The sequence below is a fragment of the Epinephelus lanceolatus genome, chromosome 6 (assembly GCF_041903045.1).
Source record: "Epinephelus lanceolatus isolate andai-2023 chromosome 6, ASM4190304v1, whole genome shotgun sequence".
Lineage (NCBI taxonomy): Eukaryota > Metazoa > Chordata > Actinopteri > Perciformes > Serranidae > Epinephelus > Epinephelus lanceolatus.
The window spans coordinates 46,768,741-46,793,319 of record NC_135739.1 but is presented as its reverse complement, the minus strand read 5'-3'; the positions used below and the strand labels follow the sequence as shown (position 1 = coordinate 46,793,319).

General features: G+C 43.7%; 1 protein-coding gene and 1 pseudogene across 1 annotated transcript in view; both read right to left on the bottom strand.

Annotated features, from left to right (window-relative positions):
- s100p (S100 calcium binding protein P) overlaps window positions 1-24,579 on the bottom strand; it is a 55,313-nt gene that overhangs the window by 1,952 nt on the left and 28,782 nt on the right. Inside the window, exons 2-4 of the mRNA XM_078169160.1 lie at window positions 4,675-4,779; window positions 3,178-3,348; window positions 2,799-2,994 (exon numbers count right to left, since the gene is read on the bottom strand). Of these exons, the coding sequence (XP_078025286.1) occupies window positions 2,799-2,994; window positions 3,178-3,348; window positions 4,675-4,724 (417 nt within the window). The 5' untranslated portion in view covers window positions 4,725-4,779. The remainder of the gene's footprint in view (window positions 1-2,798; window positions 2,995-3,177; window positions 3,349-4,674; window positions 4,780-24,579) is intronic.
- On the bottom strand, window positions 513-2,293 carry LOC144463720 (general transcription factor II-I repeat domain-containing protein 2A-like; annotated as a pseudogene).

Here is a 24,579-nt window from a genome sequence, read left to right as displayed (position 1 = left end):
AATTCAAAAAGGTCCAGTCAGAGAAAATTTCCTAAAGCAGAAGTCCAGAACATCATAATGTCTAACTTGCGATTTATTTAGTGTGATATATACTGAAGTAGCTTAGCAGTTGTATCAACATCTGCATGTAATTAACATCTGACTGTCAAATCAAATAAAGAAAGTACGATTCAAAAACATTTCAACAATATTTATTGTCACTCAGCATTGAACTACAGATATGAACTTAAAAATTAAATGGAGAAAATAAATTAAATAGTTTTTGAAAAAATGTGTATCTTAAAATAAAGTGCTTAATTTTAGAAAAAAATAAAATAAAATGTAGCAACAGCTTAAATTGTCCATTTTCTTTAACTGTTTGACATCTTTACTTAACAGTCTCAACCATTTTTACAATTAATTAATAACAATTGAACAGTTTTAGACTTCCTCTTTCTTTCCTGTTTTTCCCACTCTCTCCACTTTTGGTTGTTTAGTGAGAGAGCTGGGCTCGATCTTGCTCTGCCAGGATTTTAAATCTGGGCTGGAATGGTGTCAGGGCCATTCTCATGCACGTGCAGATGCTCATCGGTAAGCCTGGAATGATTTTTAGTTTTTATCATATTCATGGTGGAGAAAGCTGCCTCGCAGCCGTATGTGGAGCCAAACATGGTCAAGATGTACAGGGCTACTTTCCTCAGACCTGGGAAAGCTGTCTCAGAGACCATATGGAGCCAGGAAGTGGCAAGGTCAGTTCTTCCAAACTGCTCTTTCAGGGCCACATCTGCTTGGAGATCAACCAGTTGCATCTGGAGAGGCCCAGCATTTGCCCACTTGAAGTGCTGTGTGACTTCCTTTGAGAACCCCATGACATCTGTCATGAGAAATGGGTTCTGGATGAACATGGTGAGCTGCTGTCCAAAACTGAAGCTGTCAAAACGTTTGCTGACGTTCACAATCAGCTTATCAATAAAGTCAATAAAAGAAGACACATCTCTCTGTCCCTGAACCTGTACCTGCACTGCTGGGAAGTGTGCACACTCTCACTACAGGTCTTCCCTGAACACCTCAATTTTCCTCTGAAAGGAGTGGACAGCTGTCATCAGTTCACAAATTGAATTGTTCTTACCCAGTAACTTTAAATTCAGTTCATTCAGGTGTGAAGTGATATCAACCAAAAAGGCCACATTATCCATCTTGTTCTCGTCTTTTAAAACAAGAGAAAGCTGTTTGCCTTCTGACTTCAGAGCTCTGCCAAGAAAGCTGCTATTTCCCTTCTGAGCCATCTCACATTACTGTGCAGCAAAAGATCATCAGCATTTGCATCAACTTCTCTGAGGAATTCTCTGAGCATGTGGTGCTGATAGGAAGAGGATGCCCTGAGAAAATGTATCATTTTCATCATTGTGTTCATCACCTCAGCATATTCATCTGATAGAGTGTAGCACAGGACCGACTAATGAATTGTGCAATGGTAAGAGATGATCTAAGGATTGTCCTCTTTCATTATTGCCACAGCTCCTTTCTCCCTCCCTATCATGGCAGGGGCTCCATCTGTGGTTATTGAAACCACTTGTTTTGGCTCTATTTCTCAATTTATTAACATCCCCTTAACGGCCAGGTAGATGTCCTCTCCTCTGGTACTGGTCTGAAGCAGAGTAATACCTAACAGGTCTTCACAGAACACTTTCTTGTCTTTGTTGAAGAGCCGTACATAAACAAACAGCTGAGCACTGTCAGGCACATCAGTGGACTCATCTACAGCAAAGCCGACACATGGTGCCTAATGAATGGCTTCATCCAGCTGGGCTAGCACATCCTAGGTCAATATTTTACTTTTCTTTGTGGTTGATGATGACATGGGTATTTGCTTTATTTTGTCACAAAGCTCTTCTTTTTGTTTTCCCTCAAGTAAGGTTTCGGCAACTGCACTCCTTGACAATCCCTTCATCAGTAAATTTTTTTTTTGTTGTGACCCAAAATCCAAGCAACTCTGAGGGAACATTCATGAACACATTGTTGGGCAGTGAATGAATGGGCCAGGATCCTGGCGGATTGATCATGTTGGGCTCTGAGACTGCTTATTTTCTGTGACCTCAGTTCAGACTTGAGAGGGTATGTTTGGTCAAAAACTTTGTGCTTTGTCTCATAGTAGCATTTCACATTGCCACTTTTAATGAGAGCCACAGTCTCTGAACATATGAGACACACTGGTTTTGTGCTCCCTGTGGGAAGAATGAACATGAACAAGTCTGTCCATTCCGGGCTGAAAGCTGTTTTCACTGTCCACTTTTCTCTTCTTAGAGAACGCCATGTGTACTTATTTTCTCTGCTGTCTCTTCCTCTGCGTCTTCTCTCCCTGTCTCACACTCACTCGTCTCCTCCTCTGTGTTTTTCTCTGTCCCTCGCTCACTCACCTCTTCCTTTCCGTCTTCTCTCCCTGTCTCCCGCTCACTCGCCTCTCTGTCTACTCTCCCTTTATCGCTTTCTTTTTCTATATTTCTATCCTTCTATATTTCTAACGTCTTTCCACTTAACACTTGCCTCTCACCTCTCTCATCTGACTGTGTTCAGAGTCGCAATGTTTATCGCCTGGAATTCAGAGATGTGATTGGCTGGATGGCATCATGTGGGATGGCTTAACTCACATGCAACTGGTCTGTGCATTTCCTGATCAGCTAAACCAGTGCCATAAAGACTAGAAAAGTTGCACCAGTTAAAATAGACCATCCCTCGGATCACAACATAAACATAATAAAAGATATTAGTAAGGGGGGAGGGAAGAGGAAACAACAACAGCACTATCAGTTGTGGTGTACCTCAGGATTGCTGTTCTGCGTCTCCTCATTGTGCAACAGTCGTACCACTTTTCCTGAGGAGTTGAGGCTCACGTAGACCTGGAGACAGGGGTAACGGGAGCTCTTCCAACACTCTGCTCCACAGCTGTATGAACAGTTAACATCCCACACGATGGTGGAGTTCACAATAGTGCAGCTAGTCTCGTCTGTCCATACACTGTAGAGAAAGAGCAATAATTGTCAAAAATAAAATGTCATCACACTTTAAGTGGTTTCAGTGGTTAGTGTGTCACTGAGTGTGAATATGCAGATCAACATCTTTAACCAACAGTCTCAATGAATTCACATAAAAGAACATGCATGTCTGAATCAGTCTGTAAGTGATTTGGTGACATATTACCGGTCAGAGTAAGAGCGCAGTATGGTGATTCCCAGGACAAAGTACATCATGACAGAGAAGAAGACCATGCTGAGGCCTAGCAGTATGGCTCTGTCCTCTCCTGCCCTCAGAGCTGTCACTGTTTTCCTCTTGTCCAGGACCTCATATTCACGAATCTTCTGGTAGATGGATCTATAAAAAAGGTTAATATTACAAATGCACCTGGACAGCCTGAAATGATTGAACCATTTTGTGTGAAACCAGCCTTCTTCACACTATGAGTAAGGTGACAAACAGGACAAACACTCAAAACTCCCAAAACACTCTGTGGTGTCCTTGAAAGCAGTGGTTCCCAACTGTCCCAGCCACGGAGTCCAGATTTCACCTTAGTCATAAGTTTGAGGTCCAAACATATTTATCTATTCAGCGTCCTACAGCGTTTTACCATGTCGTCGAACTAGTTTGGTGTCTCTGTCAAGTAGCTGTCCGTCAGACACTCATTCTACAGCAGAAAACAGCACTTCAAACAAAAGCTCTATGCTGGAAATTCAATATATACTTCAAAATAAAGTATGTTTTTTTTGTTTATTTTTTTACAAACTTGACACATATGCGAGTCACTTGTGATCGAATCAGGGTGGACCCACAACCTACTTTTGGACCGCAACCCACCAGTTGGGAACCACTGCTTTAAAGGAGCTGTAGGGGAGACTGGGATAAGTTGAGCCAAAGGGTAAGTTGAGCCACCCCTTGTTGCTATTAAACGGTAAATAAAATTAAGCATGTGACCAAATATTTAGGAGGAAGGCATCATTTTATGGAGTCTGTGAAGGTAAGAACCACATGAGTAAAGTGGTTAGAGATTTATGTCCAAAAAAGCATTTTTCACTCATGAAAGTGAATTTAGTCTGTCATAAGTTTCATGGGGATTGTGTTTAGACCAAAATATATAATTTTTAATTTGTTTTATACATCAATTGTGGTATCTATTAACTACAAAATGAGGTAGTACAGCTAGCATGAAAGTGCACCATTTTAGCTGTGGGGGCTAATAAAGTCAATATGGTAGCTATGGGGTAAGTTCAGCAATTTGAACGGGTAAGTTGAGCCGTAAGTTTCTGAGAAGAGGCAAAGCTGGATATGGTAAACCAAACTTTACTTTCAAGGAGAAAGATGAGGGATTCTTCCCAAGAAGAGATGTAATCGCAAAACTCCCTAAACCTCAGAGTCCCAGCAGTCACGTGCACTGACATGCATGCGCCACTGGACCGGCTACCACAACAAAGAACAAGAAGCTCAGGTTACAACACACACAGAGGGACCGTGACTTCATTCTCTACAGATGTTTGTTGCAATACTAACACTGAATGTAGCATACAGCGCCTTTAACTATGTCTGTGAATGTAATACCTGTTTTTTCAGCACATTTTAACTTTCTTCAGAAAATGCTGCTCTTTCTAGTCCTGACATAATTATGCATAAACACTGAAACAAACTGGGTAAGACAGTATTCAATACCTGCGGTCATTTCTTCCATCTGCTGCTTTACTTCCTGCCCACAGAAACATCCTATCTGAGGAATGTGGGAACTGTAGTTCGTTGTTGTCAGAGGGGCTGACCCACCTGCAAAATGTACGAGACAGTTATTCAAAAACTGCACTACTCTAGAAATACTATGGCTCAGATCCAGTGGTAGTTGACATACAGTACTTAAATGTGTTGTTGGAGCCAATATGGGTGTTTTGTTGTTTTGGTTTCTTATATTTTGGTTTCTTATATTTTGTGGGTATTAGTGTGCCACACCACAAGGGGGGCTGTTGTCTCCTGGTCGACTGGTCAATTATTTGGTCGATATGCTCTCGTCCAACCAAATTCTCATTGGTCAAATAATCGCTGTGTTACTTACACAAGGAGAAAAGTGCTACATCAATAGCTTTCCAGGATTAATCCATTATTTCCTGCGGCGGGAGGGGGGGGGCGGGGGGGACAGGCTAAGTTGCCTGTGAAAATGGGGGTGTTTTCAAAACACCCAGCAGACCGAGGTGCGCTGAGTTGGGTGTGGCGGCACAGCAGGGGGAGGTGTCGACAGATCCAGCTTGGTGCAGTGACAATTTTTGTGCCAAAAGGCTTCGCCGAAGGTGCGCTAAAAGCTCGCCAGCTGAAACCAGGTCTACTGTCAGCGCAGGTGGAGCGCAGCTGGTGTAAGCTGAAGTTTGGCTGACCGGCGGACAGTGCGCACACGTCACCAAAACCTCACAGGCAGGTTTCCAGAATGTCAGGCACATTAACGATGCAATAAATAGCCACAAAACCACTATTCAATGTAACTATCTGCAATCAGCACATAAATGTATCTCTATATCAACTGTCCCGTCACATCTGATGTCAGATCAAAGGGGATTGGCACTGTTTGGCACGTTTGGCACGTTTGGCACGCGTAATGGAAACCCGTGGAGGTCTGCTCGCAGTTCCATATATTCGGACACTGCGAGCTTGGACCTCCCGGACCAAAACATCAGTTTCCTCCTGGGAGAAGTTTGGCCGTCTGACGCTGCTGCTCTCTTCTGCCATGGCGAATTGAGTAAACTCATTACGCCTTTGCGCGGCGCATTTAAGGGCGAGGAGAGGGGCTCATTTGATTGGTGTGATGTGAATCAGCTGTGTAAAACCCACTCCACGCCTTTTCTCCTTGCGACTTACGCAGGTAGGAGGGACGGAGGTGGGAAAGAGAAGCAGCTGCGCCAGCGCACATGGTGTGCCAAACTTGCAAAATCCGCCTGGCCACACCCAGTTGGCGAAGTGCAGGTGCGCTGCGCCTCCGCCTCGCCTGGTCTGCGAAACTAGAGGCCGTAGACTGCAAAAGTTGGTGATCAAACTACTGACGTTTTGAGTAGATGACTGCTCTACCTCCTGAACCACGATAAGCACAACAAAAACATCAGAAATAATCAAATTTTCTTAATTTTACTAATCACCGCACTTTAAATCAATTGCCAGGTGTCCCTCAGGATTGTTGTTGTTGGCATGACATCACAGTAATTTAGCCAATACAGGGACATTTGATTTTCCTGTAATTTTGTGTACTCCAGGAGCTATTTTTCCAGTCTCTGGAAAAATAACCGTTATGATGTCACCAAACTGACTTTAGAAAAGTAGTATGGACAAAGGTCCCCTGCTGTGTCGCCTGATGTCGCCATGTCTCGGCCAAAAAGTTGCACATGAACACACTACAAAGACTACAGCCACCAGTCAACCAGCATGTATGTTCTGCACCTGCTTGAGTGGAAATAACTCTCCACACCAACAGGCAGTCTGTTTTCATTATGCACCTAACAGCCGACATTTCCTGCTAGGTAGCAGACATGGCCACAGAAAAGATGCGTTATGTCGACAGCGAGGGTGAGGGCTGCTGCTTTCAGGAGCTGTGGAAAGTTGAATGCTTTTCCACTGAAAGATGAAATGCTTTTTTTTGAAAGCCCATGTATTGTAAGATGTAGCTGGCCCTCAGGTATTTTCACATTAACTAATCTGGCCCCTGTTCAAAAAAGACACCCCTGATCTAACAAGCCAGACTGATGCTTGGATAGAATGACATTATTACATAATTATAATGTCTGTGGCATTATTAAAGAAAACTGTTGGAAGCTGATTCTTAGATTCTTAGTTCTGTACATTTGTCCTTTGATATATGTAATCCAGAACAGCTTTTGTCAGTAGAGAAATACATACAATCTGACAGCATGTCAGTCTGTCTGCATGTCATCCTGTTAATGGGGAAAAACATGTAACCTAAACTATGCATGGGACTGACATTTTGTGGTGTGTGTGTGTGTGTGTGTGTGTGTGTGTGAGTACACATCTTTTCTGAGAGCACATGTTGTTGGATGTATGTGTGATGAGTGTGTTGACTGACTGCATACCTACAGATTTACATGAGTGTCTTTTAGTGTTATATTTGTCTTAAGAGGGTTATCTTTGTAAACTAATGGAAACACCCACTCTCTCTCTCACATACACACACATGGATGGTATGTGGACATGCTGTCTCAAACACATATCTGTCATTCCTTTACAGTTTGAGACCTCTTGCACAAATGGAAAACACGCTCTCTTGTAAAAGCCAACGTGGTGGAGGTCAGACAACACTGTCACTGGAACAGACTAGTATTAACATTGAAATAGCGTAATACACTGATACCTCCAGTGTTGTTTATTAAGCAGTGTCTTTAAAAAAAACAAAACAAAACGCCTGTAAAGCAGAAATAACAAACACACGTCTTGCAACTTTCAGCTAAGCCATGACCTTGGTAATAGTACTGAGGGAGTCCAAAAGGACAACCAATGCAGATGAATGGAGCTGCACTGCATCAATGTGTTTATGTAAATGTATGTATGATTATATACTGCTGGATAGAACACAGGTGACATTAGAGGGCTGCTAGTTGATATCCATCAACTGAAACACTTACTTATGGGTAATGCACTGCAGGTGCAACTATAACTGACTAGAGGAAATCACCTTTGCTTCCAAATCCAAATGCACATCTGCATTCAATAAACATTAAAAGCAACAGCAAGTTGGCTAAAAGCTGTGGCCAAGATGTTTAAATCAGAATCTCCATATCTCCTTTGTCCTCCCATCAGGTTCAGCTATTTGGAGAGACAGTCACAACAGTTTAGACTTAAAGACTTTTTTCTTTTTTGGGTCACTTGGAAGCAAAGCAACAAGCTCCAAACATTAACATAGTATCATAAAGCTGATTTATAAGTAGGTGACAAGACCTCCTGGTTTTCCAGGGATAGTCCCCGTTTTTGGTGGCCTGTCCTTAGCTGTAGCTGGCCCATATAGCACTATAGGAAGAAATAAAATGTGATATTCTGTCAAGTTTATGTTCATGTATTTGTATCCAGTTCATGTTTTATTTTTTTTTATAAATTGTTCACATAGTGTTGCGTGTTTCTTTTTAATGTGTTTCACCTGTGTCTTGTTCCACTCACCTGTATGTTGTTAGTAATCAGCTCTTGTGTATTTAAAGCTCAGTGTTTCCCCCATTCAATTGATTGTCATTGTCTCCTTAGTGTGTTCACAATTTCCAGCCTTTTCTTCATGTTTGAGTCCCTGTTTTTTGACTCTGCTTGGATTTATGGACTTTGGTTTTTGGCATGACCCCTGACTTCCTAAGTGAAGATTTGGATTTAATAAAAGTGTTATGGAGTTTGGTGTTTTTTCCAAAATCGTTACATAAAAAGGAAAGCTAAATTATATTTACATAACACACACACACACACACACACACACACACACAATGCTGCTCTGCATTAGCATTCATTTGGAGTGGAATTGCTGGTGACATGAAAAATGTACTTCCAATATTATCATTCTTTTAGCTCTGATATGAAGCAGTGAAGCAGTGAGAGTGTTCTCAAAACAGTTAGGCAGTGGGCTGTTAAAATTAAAACATCAAGCTGACTCTAAAAGTTCAACAGAGCCATAAGTGTAGATTTCGGGGGTTACACAGGGGACAAGTCCCCAGCAAGTAGCAAAGGACTTTTGTTTTGACAAAATTAAAGACAGTTACACTAGGGTTGAGCAGAGTACTCGGATGAAATGAGTATCTTGTACGGATAATGTACTTTATATGAGTACGAGTATAATGTGCCAATATCTGTACTGAAGGAAACTCCTCATCTGGGTAGCTTTGTTCAGTCTCTTACACATAATTTATAGTTCTGCGTTGAATTGACGCATAGGTTACGGCGTAAGCTCCACATCGATTCGAGCCTACGCCGTAGCCTACGCTGTGCACCTCCCCAGAATTGACCTATGGCTAAGTCCCGCCCTCAAATGCGATGAGCCAATCACAGTGCGTATAGCCATTCCCATACACTGGGACATTCTCTGCCTGGACGTTCATTTAAATGCATTACAGAAAGTCAGTTTTGTTCGGTTTTATGAGCTTTTTCTGAAATTTGAAGTTTAAAAATGGTCAAACGGTGTGCATGGGGTACATGCAACTCTGACACAAGGTATCCTGAGAGGCTGGGCGACCACGTGTATTTTTTACACTTTAAACCACATCTCAAGCGAGAAAAGTGTCTCCTTTGGATAAAGTTGTGTGGTAACGTTAGACCACAACATCAACTCAACGTGAATAAGATTAACAATGATGTCTACATCTGTTCTAAGGTAAGTCAACATTGTGTTTGAGGCAACATATTGTCACTTTGCTGGAAAGAAATATAAAGTTATCTTTAACATCTCTAGCTAACGTTAGCTAAAGTTAGCCTAACGTTAGCTCCTAGCTGCGTTGTTCATCATGTCACCTTGTTTGCTGGGAGTTCATTAGCCTATTTTGTTCTAGTTTTGTACTTTGGTGATCGTACATCATTGTTAGCTGTTGTCCAAAGGGCTCTAGTTAAGCTAACGTTAACTTCTGGAGCTTAGCTTCATTAACTTATCTGTAATGGCAGAGATAACAAAGGTTGGCAAACGTTATGCTGAATGATTCAGTGTAAATACTGTAGCACCAAACTAACGGAGAGACACTCTTGGTAAAGATGGTAAAAAGGCCGTTATCCTTTTCTCATATTCTGAGCCAAAAACCTTAACTTCAGTGGCACTTTAACTTGTTGTCTTTGATGGTGACGGCAACCAGATGCGGTTCACAAGCGTACACTGTGATCTGTAAATTTTGGCTTGTAATTTAAGCTTTTCATCGACCTTCTCAACAATAAAATGATGAATATATCCCTCCAATGCGAATGTGACGTGTAGTGAGTGTCCCTCCCGGGCCACCGTAGGGTTTGACAGCAGTCAGCTCCTCCCACTACTCATTCACAAAGTGATATAAGCTGGCAGACAAGGGGTCGGCCTTCCCTTTGCTGCTGCTGCTTTTCCTCCTTGGTCCTTGGTGTGACAGATTGCCACGTGCTGTGGTAAGGGGTTGCTGTTACCTGTGTAAATGTTTGTAATGTTTTATGACTGTGTATGTGTGTGGCTTACTCTCTGTCTGGTACACCTTAGGTCTTGTTCCCTGGCTACACCCCTGCTCCTGCATGTGAATCCCATGTAGAGTATTGTGTCAGAAGAGGTGTCTTTGTTCACATGAATTACTTTTTTTGGCTGAATGGTCATTCATTTAACTTGTTGCGTAGTTTAGGCCCTTTTGGTTACTTCTCAATGACATCTGATCGTTATGTCCCCAAAAATCATCAGTCGCCTCCTGTGAAATGCCGTGTACTGTGACACCTGCCATAGCGCCGCTCACTGAATGTTGATAGTTTGTCCGAGTGAGTGGAGGGGGGCGTGGCTTAGCCATAAGTCAATTGTAACTATGCATCGTGGTGATGCAGACCTCCAGTCTGTCGCTGTATACTGATAGTATTTCCCTCAGTGGAAACGGCTGCTTGTATTTACTTTTTGTTCACAGATAAGAAACAATAAGGCAGTGAGGCCTCCATTAAAATAGCATTTTAAGTCTTGCACGTAATTTATCCTTCAGGGACTTATACTTAGGGATTTATCCTGGCTTCATATGAGAAGAGGAAATCTCTGCTAGTTGCTAGGCTAATTTATACAATGTAAAATGCTGTAGGCTTGTGCTAATAACGTTAACATGTTGTATTTGTTTAAAAAACGTGTTTCATACAGGACAGTTGTTTTGTCAGTGAACTTTGTGAGTTGTAAGGGAGCCAAACTGTGTGCCGTTACCTTTGTTAAATGTTGCTGTTGTCCCTGGTTTTATATGAGAAGAGGAAAAGATCGCTAGTTGCTAGGCTAATTTATACAATGTAAAATGCCAAATAAATGACTTGTGCTAATAAGCATGTTGTATTTGGGTCATTCCTACTATTCGGTGTCATTTAGTCCCCATGACATAGTATGGCATATTTTGTGTAAAAATGGGCTAATACTTATTTCTAAAGGCTTGGCTTACATGATGAACCACCTTCTACCATAGAACGACAAGACGACAATATGTACGCAGGATTAATTAAATTTAAAATAATTACCCTAATTTTAGGATAATAAGTAGGCTAAACTGCCATGTCCCCAATCACGTTTGCTCAACTTAAGTAACAAATATAAGTAACAGAAAAAAAACAAATTCTACATTTTTCATTACTGTTGTATAGCCCTAGTTATACTTTTCCTCACCAAATGTTATTTTTTCTTATTAATACATTTTTACTGCTTAAATTTTTTTTAAATATGTTGTGTCCCTGAGTCGACTGTCCCCCCTGTTCCTCTGATGCAAAGATCCCTGAACACGCCCCCTGATTCTTTATCTAGTCACATGACACAGGAAGTAGCTTACATTTTTGGAGGGAAAATCAGATACAAGAAGCAAAGTAAGTACCACTCTTTAATCAACCTTTTTTCCATTGTTTTAGAATGCTTGACTGATGTGGTAAAGCATAACATGTCCACCCTGTTATACTTATTTATTGTGGAAACCGATCATTTGTGGCAAGTTTCTAATGTTTCTAAAGCTTCTACAAAATAGTCTCTGATCACTCTCGGGTGACTGCTTGTGTTGTAGGCATTCAGCCAAATTATTTCCCGAGAGAAGCCGTCAATACAGCCATTAATACACACACCAAAAGGTTTTAGCTTGTCATATGAATCAATGTACCAGCTCGGCCAATATGACTCTAACTTCTTCTTTTTTAACTTTAAAGGGGCAAAAAGCGAAATCCTTTCACCACTAGGTTCGCTGTTGTGCACTGCCTGTAGACCAAAACAACGTGTGTCATGAGCCACACCTCCCTCTACCTCTGCTCTCCAACACCCCCCCCCCCCACTCACCTTGTCTGTGCCACCGAGCACCGCAGCATCTCCACGGACTATCACATCCAGACGGTCCGCTGCCCGCCGCTTCACTCAGCTTCACTCAGCTGTCCGATAAACCCGCTGCTTCTTCCCACATTAACCTGAATAACAAACCAGGGCTTGGTGCTCCGGTTGGATCCAAATGGAGAGCCGCTAGCTGGGAAGCTAGCGAAGGCTAACTGGCTGTGTTAGCAGCTGAGTGAAGTGGAGCATGAGGAGGAAGCACCGGTTAGCCCCTGCTTTCACTGCAGGCAGATTCACTTGCCACAGGGGTGAGGAAATAAAACCTAAAAAGCCAACTTAGTTTGGCGTAGTTTAGCAGTTAGTGATGTCTTTCACTCACTCTCAGTCTCTGCTGTGTTTAGCTATTTCCCTGCTTTCCTGTTAGTGTTAGCACTACTCGGCTGCCACGTTAACGCTCCAACTCTAACTGAGCTGTGAGCCTGTCTCACGGAGAAGAGTTGGAACGTTAACATGGCAGCCGACTAGTGCTAACGTCCCTACGCTTCTCCGCCGGGTCCATGTCATTGGTTCGACAGCCCATTGGTTCAACATCCCATTAGTCCGACTGTCCGCGGTGCTGAACGGCTCGCGGCGGGCGTATGGTGCGCCGCGACCGGCTTGAGGCGGAGCAGGCTCACGGCTTATGAGTTTGTCACTTTCTTTTTCATTTTAACCCACACCATGATCTTTTCCTGACCCTAACCAAGTGGTTTTTGTGCCTAAACCTAACCAGACCTTAACCACAGGGCATCATGATGATTTCGGAACAGACTTCGGAACAATGAGTTTAATATGGTCGGAACAATGGGATGTTGAACCAATGGGCTGTCGAACCAATGGGCAGTTCCCTCTCCGCCAGGCTCAGTGAGCCAGAGCCGAGAAGCATGGGGATGTTAGCGTTAGCACTAGTCAGCTGCCATGCTAACGTTCCAACTCTTCTCCGTGAGACCGGAGCCATGGAGAAGAGAGGAATGTTAGCGTTAGCTCCTGGAGTTAGCACTAGAGCTACTACGGCTACTGGAGTAACTTGCAGCTATGGAGCACTTCTACCAGCTCTTCTAGTCACTGAGCCTCGCCTCCATTTCAGCAAATACATTGCATTTATTACAGGTACCATCATCATTGAAGTAGGCAGGGGAATAGCTAAAGTAGTATATAGGGACCAGCTTTGCGCGTGCACGTGAAATGCGCGTGCACGTGAAGCGCGCGTGCGTGTGTGCACGCGAAACGTGCGTGCCCCCCCCCCCCCCCCACACACACACACACACACACGCCCCTCCCCCAATCCCCTCCCCCACAAACGTCATATGAAATCCTGCTCTCATTGGTTAAACATAGCGCCTCCTTCTGGGTGTGATTTCGAACGAAACCATAGCTATTGGCTAATCAAAAGCCCCTCCTTGCGTAATAATCCCCTCCCTCACCATCTGTTTGGTGTAATAAATGTTCAGACATGTCTGGGCAAAACATGTGAAGAAAGTACAGTAGCCAATCATACGGCAAGGCTAGACCAACAACCAATCAGGGTTTAGTGATGTGTGTCGTGTTTGCTTAATGTTTTACCCAAATGTATAAAAATCCCTGTGAAACAAGCAGAGGACACTTTTTTTAAAAAAAGGCTAGGTTGCGTGAAACACAGCGGACCCTTTTCTACTGCTTTACTGCGGACAATGGCTTCAATTAACGGTAAGCGTGCCTAAACTATATTGGATAACGTTGCTCTCTAGATACTTAATTTTTCTCAGAAAAAACATTCTAAAAAACTACAACTACAAAAAAAAAAGAAAAAAAAGTGTTTTCTTATTAGGTGCAGTTGCTGACGATTCCGGAGTTGAAAACCGTGCCCCTGCACCCCGCCGCACTGGCCGTAAGTTAAAATAACATTTCGTTGTGTGTGTGTGTGTGTGTGTGTGATCGTGTGTGATCGTGTGTGTGTGTGTGTTTACTTATTTTCATTATTACTGATATTAAATTCTAAACATAATGAATGTATTTTCGTTTTAAATCTTGACCTAATGAATGTATTTTATCATTATTATTTTAAAGAGTGTGTTACTAGGCTAAATAATGGTATTACTTTCCAGCTGCAGCACAAAGACGCTCACTTTCGTTGAAAAGGCGCAGAACAGACCCTCCAGCCTCTGCTGCTAGAGATTTTATACCGTAAGACTGTTTTCTTTATATATTTTATTTATCATTAATGGGGGAATGCTTGCGGCATCATTGTAAACATCTGTTTTACCTCCTCTTTCTCCACAGTGCACAGCGCAGGCCACTGAGACCCCTCCATCAGTTCTCTAGCGGGTTTAACACGTAAGACATAATGTTTTAATGCTACTTTATATGAATATTATGCTAATATGTGTCGGATACAGAATACTGCTAACATATCGTTTTTTTTTGTTTTTCCATAACAGTGCCTGGGCGATTCACCAGGACTACCCAGCTGAAAATTTCCAGAGGGTTACACCGTCAGGACAAGGATTTCTCACGTAAGACACGTCGTTATATATAATAATAATAATAATAATAGCAGCCTAATAATGATAATAATATTAATAATAATGATAACGTTAATGTTGTAATTTTTTTATTTTATTTTTTTTAATAAACAGTACTCAACCGCCTGAGCTGACGGCCACGCAAGAAACAAACGCTGCAGTAGCTGCGTTACTGGTTGCCCAGGGATTATCTGCGGGTGGAGCGTGGAGCGCACAAGGATCAGGCGGTGTAGAACCGGCTCCAGCGAGTGTTGAGGAGTGCTTCAACGACACATTCGAGCAGGTCGGGGAGTCTGTGAACTCGTTTCCTAACGGCCGAGAGGAAGTCGGCGGAACAGCGGGCGCCCAGCAGCGTGAGAGGGCATCGATCAGTGAGGAACACGGACCATCTCCTCCTCCTCCTCCTCCGCACCGGCGGCTATTTCACGAGGGAATATCTGTAGAGGCTTTGTGGAGTCAGCAGGAGTCGCTCTTCCCACCACAGGACACCAGCCTACAGCATCAGCACGAAGTAAGCAAAGATCTGTTTTCTACAAGTACACCTGTGAAGGCTGGCGTTGCTGATACTGGTGCTGCTTCTGCTCCCGCAGCGGGGAGAGGTGTGTGTGGGGAATCTCCCCACAATCCCTACATTATTAAGAGGTGATGACTATATTCCAGATTTTGATGACCTGTTAGACAGTACTGGTGATTACAGACACAGTAACTTACCCAATTTACTGACATTATCACCTATACCCGCTTCATTTCCTTCCCCTCCCGCTGTTTTTGCTGACGTTGTTGTTGAAAATGGTGAAGAGGAGAGCATAGTATTTGTTGACGTATATCCAGGCCAGGCCTCCACCCCGCCACTGCCCCCCAGGGTCCTCCTCCCCCCTCCATCCCCTATCCCTCTTCCCAGGCCTCCCCCATCAGCTGTTGGTGTTGTTGTTGATGCTGTTGATGAGAGCGTGGTATTTGTTGACGCATATCCAGGCCAAGCCTCCACCCCGCCTCCAACTACCCCTCCTCAGCCTATCCCTCTCCCCCTGCCTCCTCCAGTAGGTGTGGTTGTTGATGCCGGTGTTGAGAGTGTCATAAACCATACGCCCCCGCCCTCCAGCCCTCCTCAGCCTCCTGTCCCTCTCCCCCTGTCTCCTTCAGTAGGGGTGGTTGTTGATGCCGGTGTTGAGAGTGTCGTAAACCATACGTCCCCGCCGTCCACCCCGCCTCCACCTACTCCTCCTCAGCCTATTACCGACCCTGTCTCACCCTCTGATTCTCCCATACCAGAGGCTGCTCTAGCAAGAGAGAACGTTTTGCTCAAAATCAGGTGCAGGCAGCAGGCTAGGTTAATCAAGCGCGAACAGCGGCAGAAAAGATTTGCCGAGACGCGATACCTCCTCCTGGCAAGCGAGCGGCGAAACCTGATTAGGAACAGTAAAACTAACAAGCGACGCTACAGAGCCCTTAATACACAGGTACAGTTGATTAAACAGAGCGTCGGTACCTTAACTGAACTACAGCACACAACCACAACATCAATAAATAATCTAGTAGACGCATTGTGTAGAAAAACAGGAACACACAGTAAGTAGACGTAGATAATGGCACCACCAAGGAAACTGTTAAAAACGAATGAGCACTCAGGTCGGGATGGTCGTTATGACACCGATGACGAAAGCACACATTTTACTGATAATGTCGATTCGTCCCAGTGCACTACAGAGGGGCGGCGTGCTTTGACAGGTACAGTTAGGGAACGTTTTAACACACCCTCTGGACCAGATGTATTGGCTAGCCACAGCAGTGTTATGCGCTGGTCCAGATACATTTTAAAAAGAATGCGGGGGATAGAGAAGAGAACAGCGCTGTTTTTAAGAGACAGAATTTTATCCTCATCATCATCGCCATCACCACCACACGCATGTGGTTCAGGTTCTGGTGTTGCTGCTACTCCCGCTACATCTAATGCTGCTGTTATTGTAGAATTCGGTGTTAATAATAATAACAACAGTGACAATGATAATAACAGTGATGATAATATAGCCTCACCATGCCGCTGCTGTCAGTTCTGGGACTGTGAGTGTCTCCGGTGTGAATGTGTGCGTGATAGTGGGGTCTCTGCTGAACATGCTGCTGTCGGTTCTGGGACCGTGAGTGTCTCTGGTGTGAATGTGTGTGATCATGGGGTCTCTGGTGTGAATGTGTGTGATCATGGGGTCTCTGGTGTGAATGTGTGTGATCATGGGGTCTCTGGTGTGAATGTGTGTGATCGTGGGGTCTCTGCTGAACATGTTGCTGTCGGTTCTGTGAGTAACTCTATGGTCTGTCAACACGGTGCAGGAAATCCGGTAGAAGGAACACCCGCTGTGCCGTCTACCAGTACAGGCGGTGCACAGTTGTGTGTCCGTGACATACCTAGATTCAACGCTGCCGAATTTCGCCAGAGGGTCGATTTCAGAGACGTTAGTCTTGATAATATCACCCAGGCAATCGACAGTGTTAGAGAGAGGTTGTCAGACGTGATTGGTGCAGTCTTAGAGGACTCTCCTGCAGGTAGTGTATTAAATGTGGTTTTGAGAGGACCATCTCTAGCCAGCGATGTGCAAGCTGTTTTAAGCTCTGACAACGCGTATAACGCTGACGAGTTTTTGGAGGTGATCTCTCAAGTTGTGCAGAGTAATGACACGTCGCTGACAGATGATGATCTGGAGTTTGTTGTGACCGTGGCACGTGGTAGTAGTGGTGCTGGCTCTAGACTGAGGCTAGGAAGCGTCCCTTATGATGAAATTTTATCTAAGAAGGGAAGGCACCTGTATAACCCTGAAAACGATGGGTCTCAGAACAGTCTTTGTTTCTCCCTTTGTCTCGCCCATTTTGTTAATGAAAGCTTGTCTGCCGCTGATAAAATGCAGTATGCTAAACAACTGCATAGCGCTGTAGGATTTGATGAAACCCACAAGGTGTCGCTCTATATCACAAAATTTGAAAATCACTTAAACCTAAAAATCGTAGTATTCCACCATGGTTCAGGGCGTAAACACCTACAGTGTTACAAAACCCATGACGCAGTACACGCCAGCACTGTGTGGATGTACCTGCACAATGACCATTATTACCTGATTGTAAATAAATCCGGTTTCTTTGGCGGTACCTATGTGTGTGACTACTGTTACGGTTCATACACAGAACCGTTTAAGCACGTTCGTATATACCTCAATGTTTGTTATACACCGTGTCACATGCACACAGGGGCCACTGTAAAATGTACAGAGTGTAAACGAATCTGCAAGTCCAGACACTGCTATCATCAGTATAAACACCCTCACTCTAAACACGACGCAGCGCCGTGTGACAAAGTGAAATATTGTGAAGAGTGCGGTAAAACCTACAAGGCGGCAAGAACGCAGCATAAATGCACACCACCAAAGTGTACACACTGCGGTGAGGCCCTAAATGAGAGCGATGCGGTACACCAGTGTTTTATCCAGCCGCTGAAAAAACAAACCCCACACACAAAATACATATTTTTTGATTTTGAGACACGTTATCACGAGGGCAAGCACGAAGCAAACTTTGTGTGCGCTATGGACACAGAGGGAAACAAATTTTGTTTCAACACCCTGAAATGCGTTGACACGTTTGTTAAACGGTACCGGCAGCCAAAATATAAGGGGTACACATTTATTGCACACAACGCCTCTGGGTTTGATAATTACATACTGCTGGAATATTTTGTGCAACAGGGGATCCCTCCCACAGTAACCATGCGTGGCAGTAGGGTCATCCTGATGTATGACAAGGCATTCCAGCAACGCTGGATCGATTCTTTCAGCTTTCTACCCATGCGTTTATCCAGGACACCGGCTGCCATGGGTTTTGAGGACATGGAGAAGGGGTATTTTCCGCACAAGTTCAACACCAAGGCGAACGAGTACTATGTGGGCAAATACCCCGACCCCTCTTATTACGGGTACAACACCATGTCTGACAGCGACAAGCATAGGTTCATGATGTGGTATGACACCGTCCGTGAGAAAACCTTTGATTTCCAGACAGAAATTCGCCACTACTGTGTTAATGATGTAGAAGTGCTTCGCAAGGCCTGTCTAATTTATCGTGAGACATTTATCAGGTGCACAGACCTCGACCCGTTCACGTTTACGACACTGGCGTCGAGTTGCATGGGCGTTTTCAAAACGCGTTTTCTACCCAAAGACACCCTCGCCCTCACGTATGAAGGCGCATACACCCAGCAGAATAAAACCTATTCTGAGGTGTCTATGCAGTGGCTGGAATACGTGGCCAAGGTAGAAGGCTCCGAGATTAGACACGCTTTGAACCGCGGTGAGCAACGGTTTGGGCAGTTTTTTGTGGACGGGTATAACACGGCCACAAACACCTGCTATGAGTTTGCGGGATGCTTTTTTCACGGATGTGTCAAGTGTTGCGTCCAGACCGAAGTGAATCCTGTCACCAAAAAACCCTATGGCAGTCTGTACCACTCATTCTGTGAAAAAATATCAGCGTTGAAAAGCGTGCATGGTCTGCGTGTGGTGGTGATGTGGGAATGTGAGTGGGAGGCGCTAAAACGTTCAGACCCATCTGTTCAGGCGCACCTCAACACTTACAGGCCCAAAGAACGCCTCGACCCACGACAAGCCCTTTTTGGAGGGCGTACAAACGCCATCAAAATGTACCACAAGGCTGATAACGCAGATGAGAAAATCAGATACTACGATTTCACAAGCCTGTATCCTACTGTACAGTCAAAAAAACAATACCCAGTTGGACACCCTCAAATTATCCACCGAGATTTTGGTCCGGTAGAAAATTATTTCGGGTTTGTAAAGTGTACCGTGCTTCCTCCCAGAGGTCTGTACCACCCCGTACTGCCCTACAGGTGTCACAAAAGGCTCATGTTTCCGTTGTGTGGCAGGTGTGCTGAGGAGTTAAACCAGACCAGTGTCTGTGCGCATACTGACGCCGAGCGACAGCTGTCAGGTGTGTGGGTCTCATTTGAACTTCAGAAAGCTGTCGAGAAGGGGTACCAGATTGTCTGCATTGATGAAGTGTGGCATTTCCCAAACAAGACAGACACATTGTTCAAGGAATATGTCAAGACGTTTTTGAAGTGTAAGCAGGAGGCGTCAGGCTACCCCGGGCATGTCACTACTCCTGCAGAAAAAGCCCAGTACATACGCGACTACCATGAAAAGGAGGGGATTTTACTCGATGCTGACAAAATCTGTGTCAACAAGGCGGTCAGGAATTGTAACAAGCTTCTCCTGAACTCATTGTGGGGCAGATTCAGCATGCGGAGTAACATGCCCTCCTGCGAGTTAATTACAGAACCGGAGAGATTCACACAGCTCATGTTCAGCGACCATTATGACGTGCGTCAGTTTGGGTTTATATCCGATGACGTGGCCATTGTCCAGTGGTGTCACGCAGATGGTAAGGCGTCCAGAGTGAATGATGTGAATGTGTTCATAGGGGCTATGACCACCGCCTATGCTAGGCTGATGCTGTATGACTTGTTGGACAGGCTACAGGAGCGTGTGCTGTACTGTGACACGGACAGCGTCATTTTCACGTCCAGCCCAGGTGATTGGGTTCCCCCTCTAGGCTCATACTTGGGTGACTTAACCGACGAGATCAATGACGGTGATGTGTGCGGGCTCCCAGAGGAAGATTATATCACAGAGTTTGTGTCTGGGGGTCCAAAGTGTTACGCCTACTGCACAAAACTTGGTAAAACGCAGGTCAAGTGCAAGGGTGTCACACTTAACGCCAAAAATGCAGCAGTGCTCACCCACGAGTCGCTTAAGGGGTTGGTCCAGTCCTTTGTGACCAATCAGAACACTCAGATGCATGTGATCACGGAGGCGGAAACCATCAGACGTGATAAAAAGAAGTTTCATCTTAAAAATGACATAGTACACAAAAAAGTCAAGGTGGTATATAACAAGCGCAGAGTCCTGTCAGACTACAGCACGCTGCCTTATGGCTACTAACATCTCTTTTGACTCAAGACTGCAGCATCCGTTTAGTTTGGTGGTGAGTGGTCCCTCAAATTGTGGAAAGACGTATTTTGTCAAGGGTCTTATTGAAAATGCATCTACAGTTATTTCACATAACATTGATAATTTGGTCTACGTATACTCATGCTGGCAGCCTTTATACGACCAACTCCTTAAATTAAGAGACATCAGCTTTGTTAAAGGGTTACCCGATTCCCTGTGTGACGATGAGTTATTACCCCCGGACAAGACTAATCTACTCGTCATAGACGATTTAATGAATGACGCCAGTAACAATATAGAAGTTCAGAATGTATTCACCAAATATGTCCACCATAGAAATCTCAGCTGTATATATCTGGTTCAAAATTTGTTTATACAAGGCAAGGCTAGCAGAACCATTAGTTTAAACACAAACTACCTTGTCTTGTTCAAAAACCCTAGGGATAAATATCAGGTTACACTTCTGGGCAAACAGATGTTTCCTGGAAACACTAAATATTTTTTAGAGGCGTTTAATGACGCCACTAGTTCTGCATACGGGTATCTCCTCATAGATTATAAAGCTGCCACTCCAGACCACTTGAGGCTCAGAACCGCTTTGTTATCAAATCAGCACGTTGTTTATATGCCTAAAAAACAAAGGGCTAAATAATGTCGTCACGCGTGCAGAGGAATCTAGCCATGTTGGAGTTGTTATATAAAGCAACGCCGGGTATGAGAAGGGTCATTGTGTGTGGCGCTAGCGCAGACTTTATCGATGCACTCTGTGAAATAGCTTTAAATGTGTTGAGAGGTAACATCCCTTTGACAGAAAAACAGTACGCTCAGTTAAAAAAGAAGAGAGGCATCATCAGACTGGTTGCGGACAAAAATGTTAAACATTTAAAGAAGAAAAAGACGATTAACCAGAGCGGTGGGTTTTTACTACCACTACTTGGAGCAGCTATACCATTTATTACAAGCCTGATAAGCAGAGATTAAGAAAGAAGAATATGGAGCATGCGCAGAAGATGTTTTTGGTTCCTCAGCATCAGCTTGACATGTTAAAACAGCAACAACAGCAGCAGCAGCAGCAGCAGCAGTATCAGGACCAAAACACTGCAAGCATAAGACAGGTAGTACAAAACGATCTTGACCGAGCCATGTCTGACATTTTGAAACTACCGGACACAGACGTATATGAAAAGGCCAAAAAATACTCTCAAGTACTGCAGCGTTATTTGGCATTGGTGAGACAGGGTGAGCGTGAAAAAACTGTACTGACCCTGTCAATGCCTGATACCGAAATTAGACCCGAGGACCGCAGCCCTGACGATGATGATGATGATGATGGGCATAAAAAGGACACGGTTTTAGAGGGTGTGTTAAAACACATTCCCAAAAGAAGTCAGAGAAATGCTGAATACATTCTAGATGCAATTACCTGCTCAAAGCATGTTTTATCCTGGACAGACAACGCTGAAATTGTTGTTAACGGTCGTCCCCTCCACGGTACTCATTTGTATGACCTGGTGAAAAGTGTCACTGCATCACACAACATTTCAGACATTTCTAGACCACTGGGGTGGGACGTGTTCCTAAAAACCCTAGCCTATTTAAACATACCTTTAATGGCCATCCCTAACAAACAGGTGCGTGGCGATATAGCTGAGTATAAAAGAATCGGAGACGCCCCTAGTTTTTCAGCCCATAAAAGCAAGGGGAAAAAACGGTCGGTAATAGACTCACCGGGGTACTTTAGCACCCCACTAAGGACACCTGCTTCAACACGTTCACTACCTCACAGACTAAACACTTCACAGTGGGAGGATTTTTAATAATAAAAGGATGTATGTAATTTTGTTACAGTTGTTCTGATTTCTTTATCTTTTTTTTAATATTTACTTTTGAATGCCGTTTGAATGTATTTTTATTTTTCATTATTACTATTATTAAATTCTTAACCAATTTAATGTATTTTTGTTTTTAACTCTTGACCAATTGAATGTATTTTTTATTTTTCATTATTACTATTATTAAATTCTTGAATGTATTTTCATTTTAAATTCTTGACCACTTGAATGTATTTTTTCATTTTAAATTCTTGACCAATTTAATGTATTTTTGTTTTAACTTTTGACCACTTGAATGTATTTTTTATTTTTTACATTATTACTATTATTAAATTCTTGACCAAATGAATGTATTCTACAAATGTGTTAAATAAATGGAATGTCTGAACTGCGGATCATGCTTTTTCTCTCTCTTTTATTTATTAGAATTATTCACAGTCACACTGCATGTTGCTGCACTGTACACATGTGAAATTATATCCACGGCATACAGAGGGCTGTATTTTGTTTACAAACTTGCACACCATAGCATCATTGCGTGCCAGATTAGCACTATACATGTTTAACATTCTTGTAAAAGGAATTCCTCTTTGTATATGACACAGAAAAAAGACACAATGCTGTCCACAGGTTGTAGAGTAGTTGTTCTGAACCTGCCTCTGGGAATAATACACGCCTGCACAGTTTTCAACGAGGTATCTGTATATCTCCGATGGAAATTTGTCGCTGTTGGGAGGGTTTCCAAAACTGTCGAAAAAATATCCATGCTTCTGTTTCGTAATATAAATAGCGAGCCAGTGTTCACCGGGCATGTTAGAGGGATGTGTATTCACAACCAGCATGGCTGGGAACGCTGTGCCTTTATGGTTTGACAGCTGGTCGCATGCCAGGACTCCTAAAAAATTTGTCCCGTTAATGATTCTTTTATTGAGGATGCCGGTCAGCTCTATAGTGTTCATGGCTGATACCGCTTCTTCTTCTTTTTAGTAATAATCCAAAAGTACTTGTCTCTTGTTTGATATTTCGATAACAGAATCGTAAACAGCATAACAGACGAGGTTAACGGTGCGCTGTAGAGGTACTCTGAAACGGACTTCCAACCTCACATTACCACTTTTAATCAGTGATACGTTCCCTGCACGACCGTCGTCCGGTTCCAGATTGAAGCAGAATAACGTGTAACCATTCCCGAAATCATTACGTGATATGGCCAGAGACCTGTCTTTTAAATGACGTCCTGTAGTTTGTACCAGCTGGAAATACTCTCTCACATACTGGCCTCTCTGAAATAGTGGCTGAAAGGGCTTTGCAGGGTGAGACTGCCCGTCTGCGTACAGGCTAATAAACTCTGTATCGTAATGCTGAAAACAGAAGGGGTTCCGGTTATAGCTCCCCGAATATGCCTCATGGTCAACAAAGCCTATGATGACGAATTTGGGGATTTGTCCCATGTAAAGATTTTCCTGGTTGCACACTCTTGTTCCTGCAGGTATGGAAAATGTTTTCAGAGCCACTCTGTCAATAGCGTATTTAGCGTTAGTGTGCTGCAGTGCCCTGCTATGCGCCAATCTAACGGCAGGTGCCACGGCCACCTTTTTCACAAATAAGCTAGCCGATACGATCTTCACGGCGTATTGATTATTTTGCGCAGTCATTAAGGCAAACTCGTCCTTTGATCGAATAAATTTTAGGGAAATGTCTATACCGTTTAACAATAACTTTTCCTGAAAAAACAAATCGGAGTGTATTGGTGCTATTAATTCCACAGTGCGGCTGTTGACAGTGTATCGCCCTCTTTCGGCTAAGCCTTCGTTATCTCCGGCTATGGAGGCAGCATTCATGTGGTCTGCTGTGTCTTTACAAAACAGGCCGCTGCTAAACTGTGTATCCAAGGTGTCCTTTCCGTAGTTGATTAAACACTCGATTATCCCACGGTACGGGTATGTGTTGGAAGATTGGGTTATAAGCCTGTCTCCTAACATGATATCCACCTGCGAGAATAACGTACACCCGGGGTAGTTAACAAAACCCACATCTGCGGCTTGGGCCAAATCGGTACCATCGGGGTTCGTGATTCTCGCGCGCATGTACAGGTAGGTATCGTTTAGATCAATGTAATCCTCGCCGCAGGCCGATATAAAAAATTCCAGAGGCCCGGCATCCCGTAATGCCGAAACCGGGGGTATTTCGACAAATGTAGATTTTTCAATGGATGTCTGTGTGTACGGCACTGTGAACAGATCCAG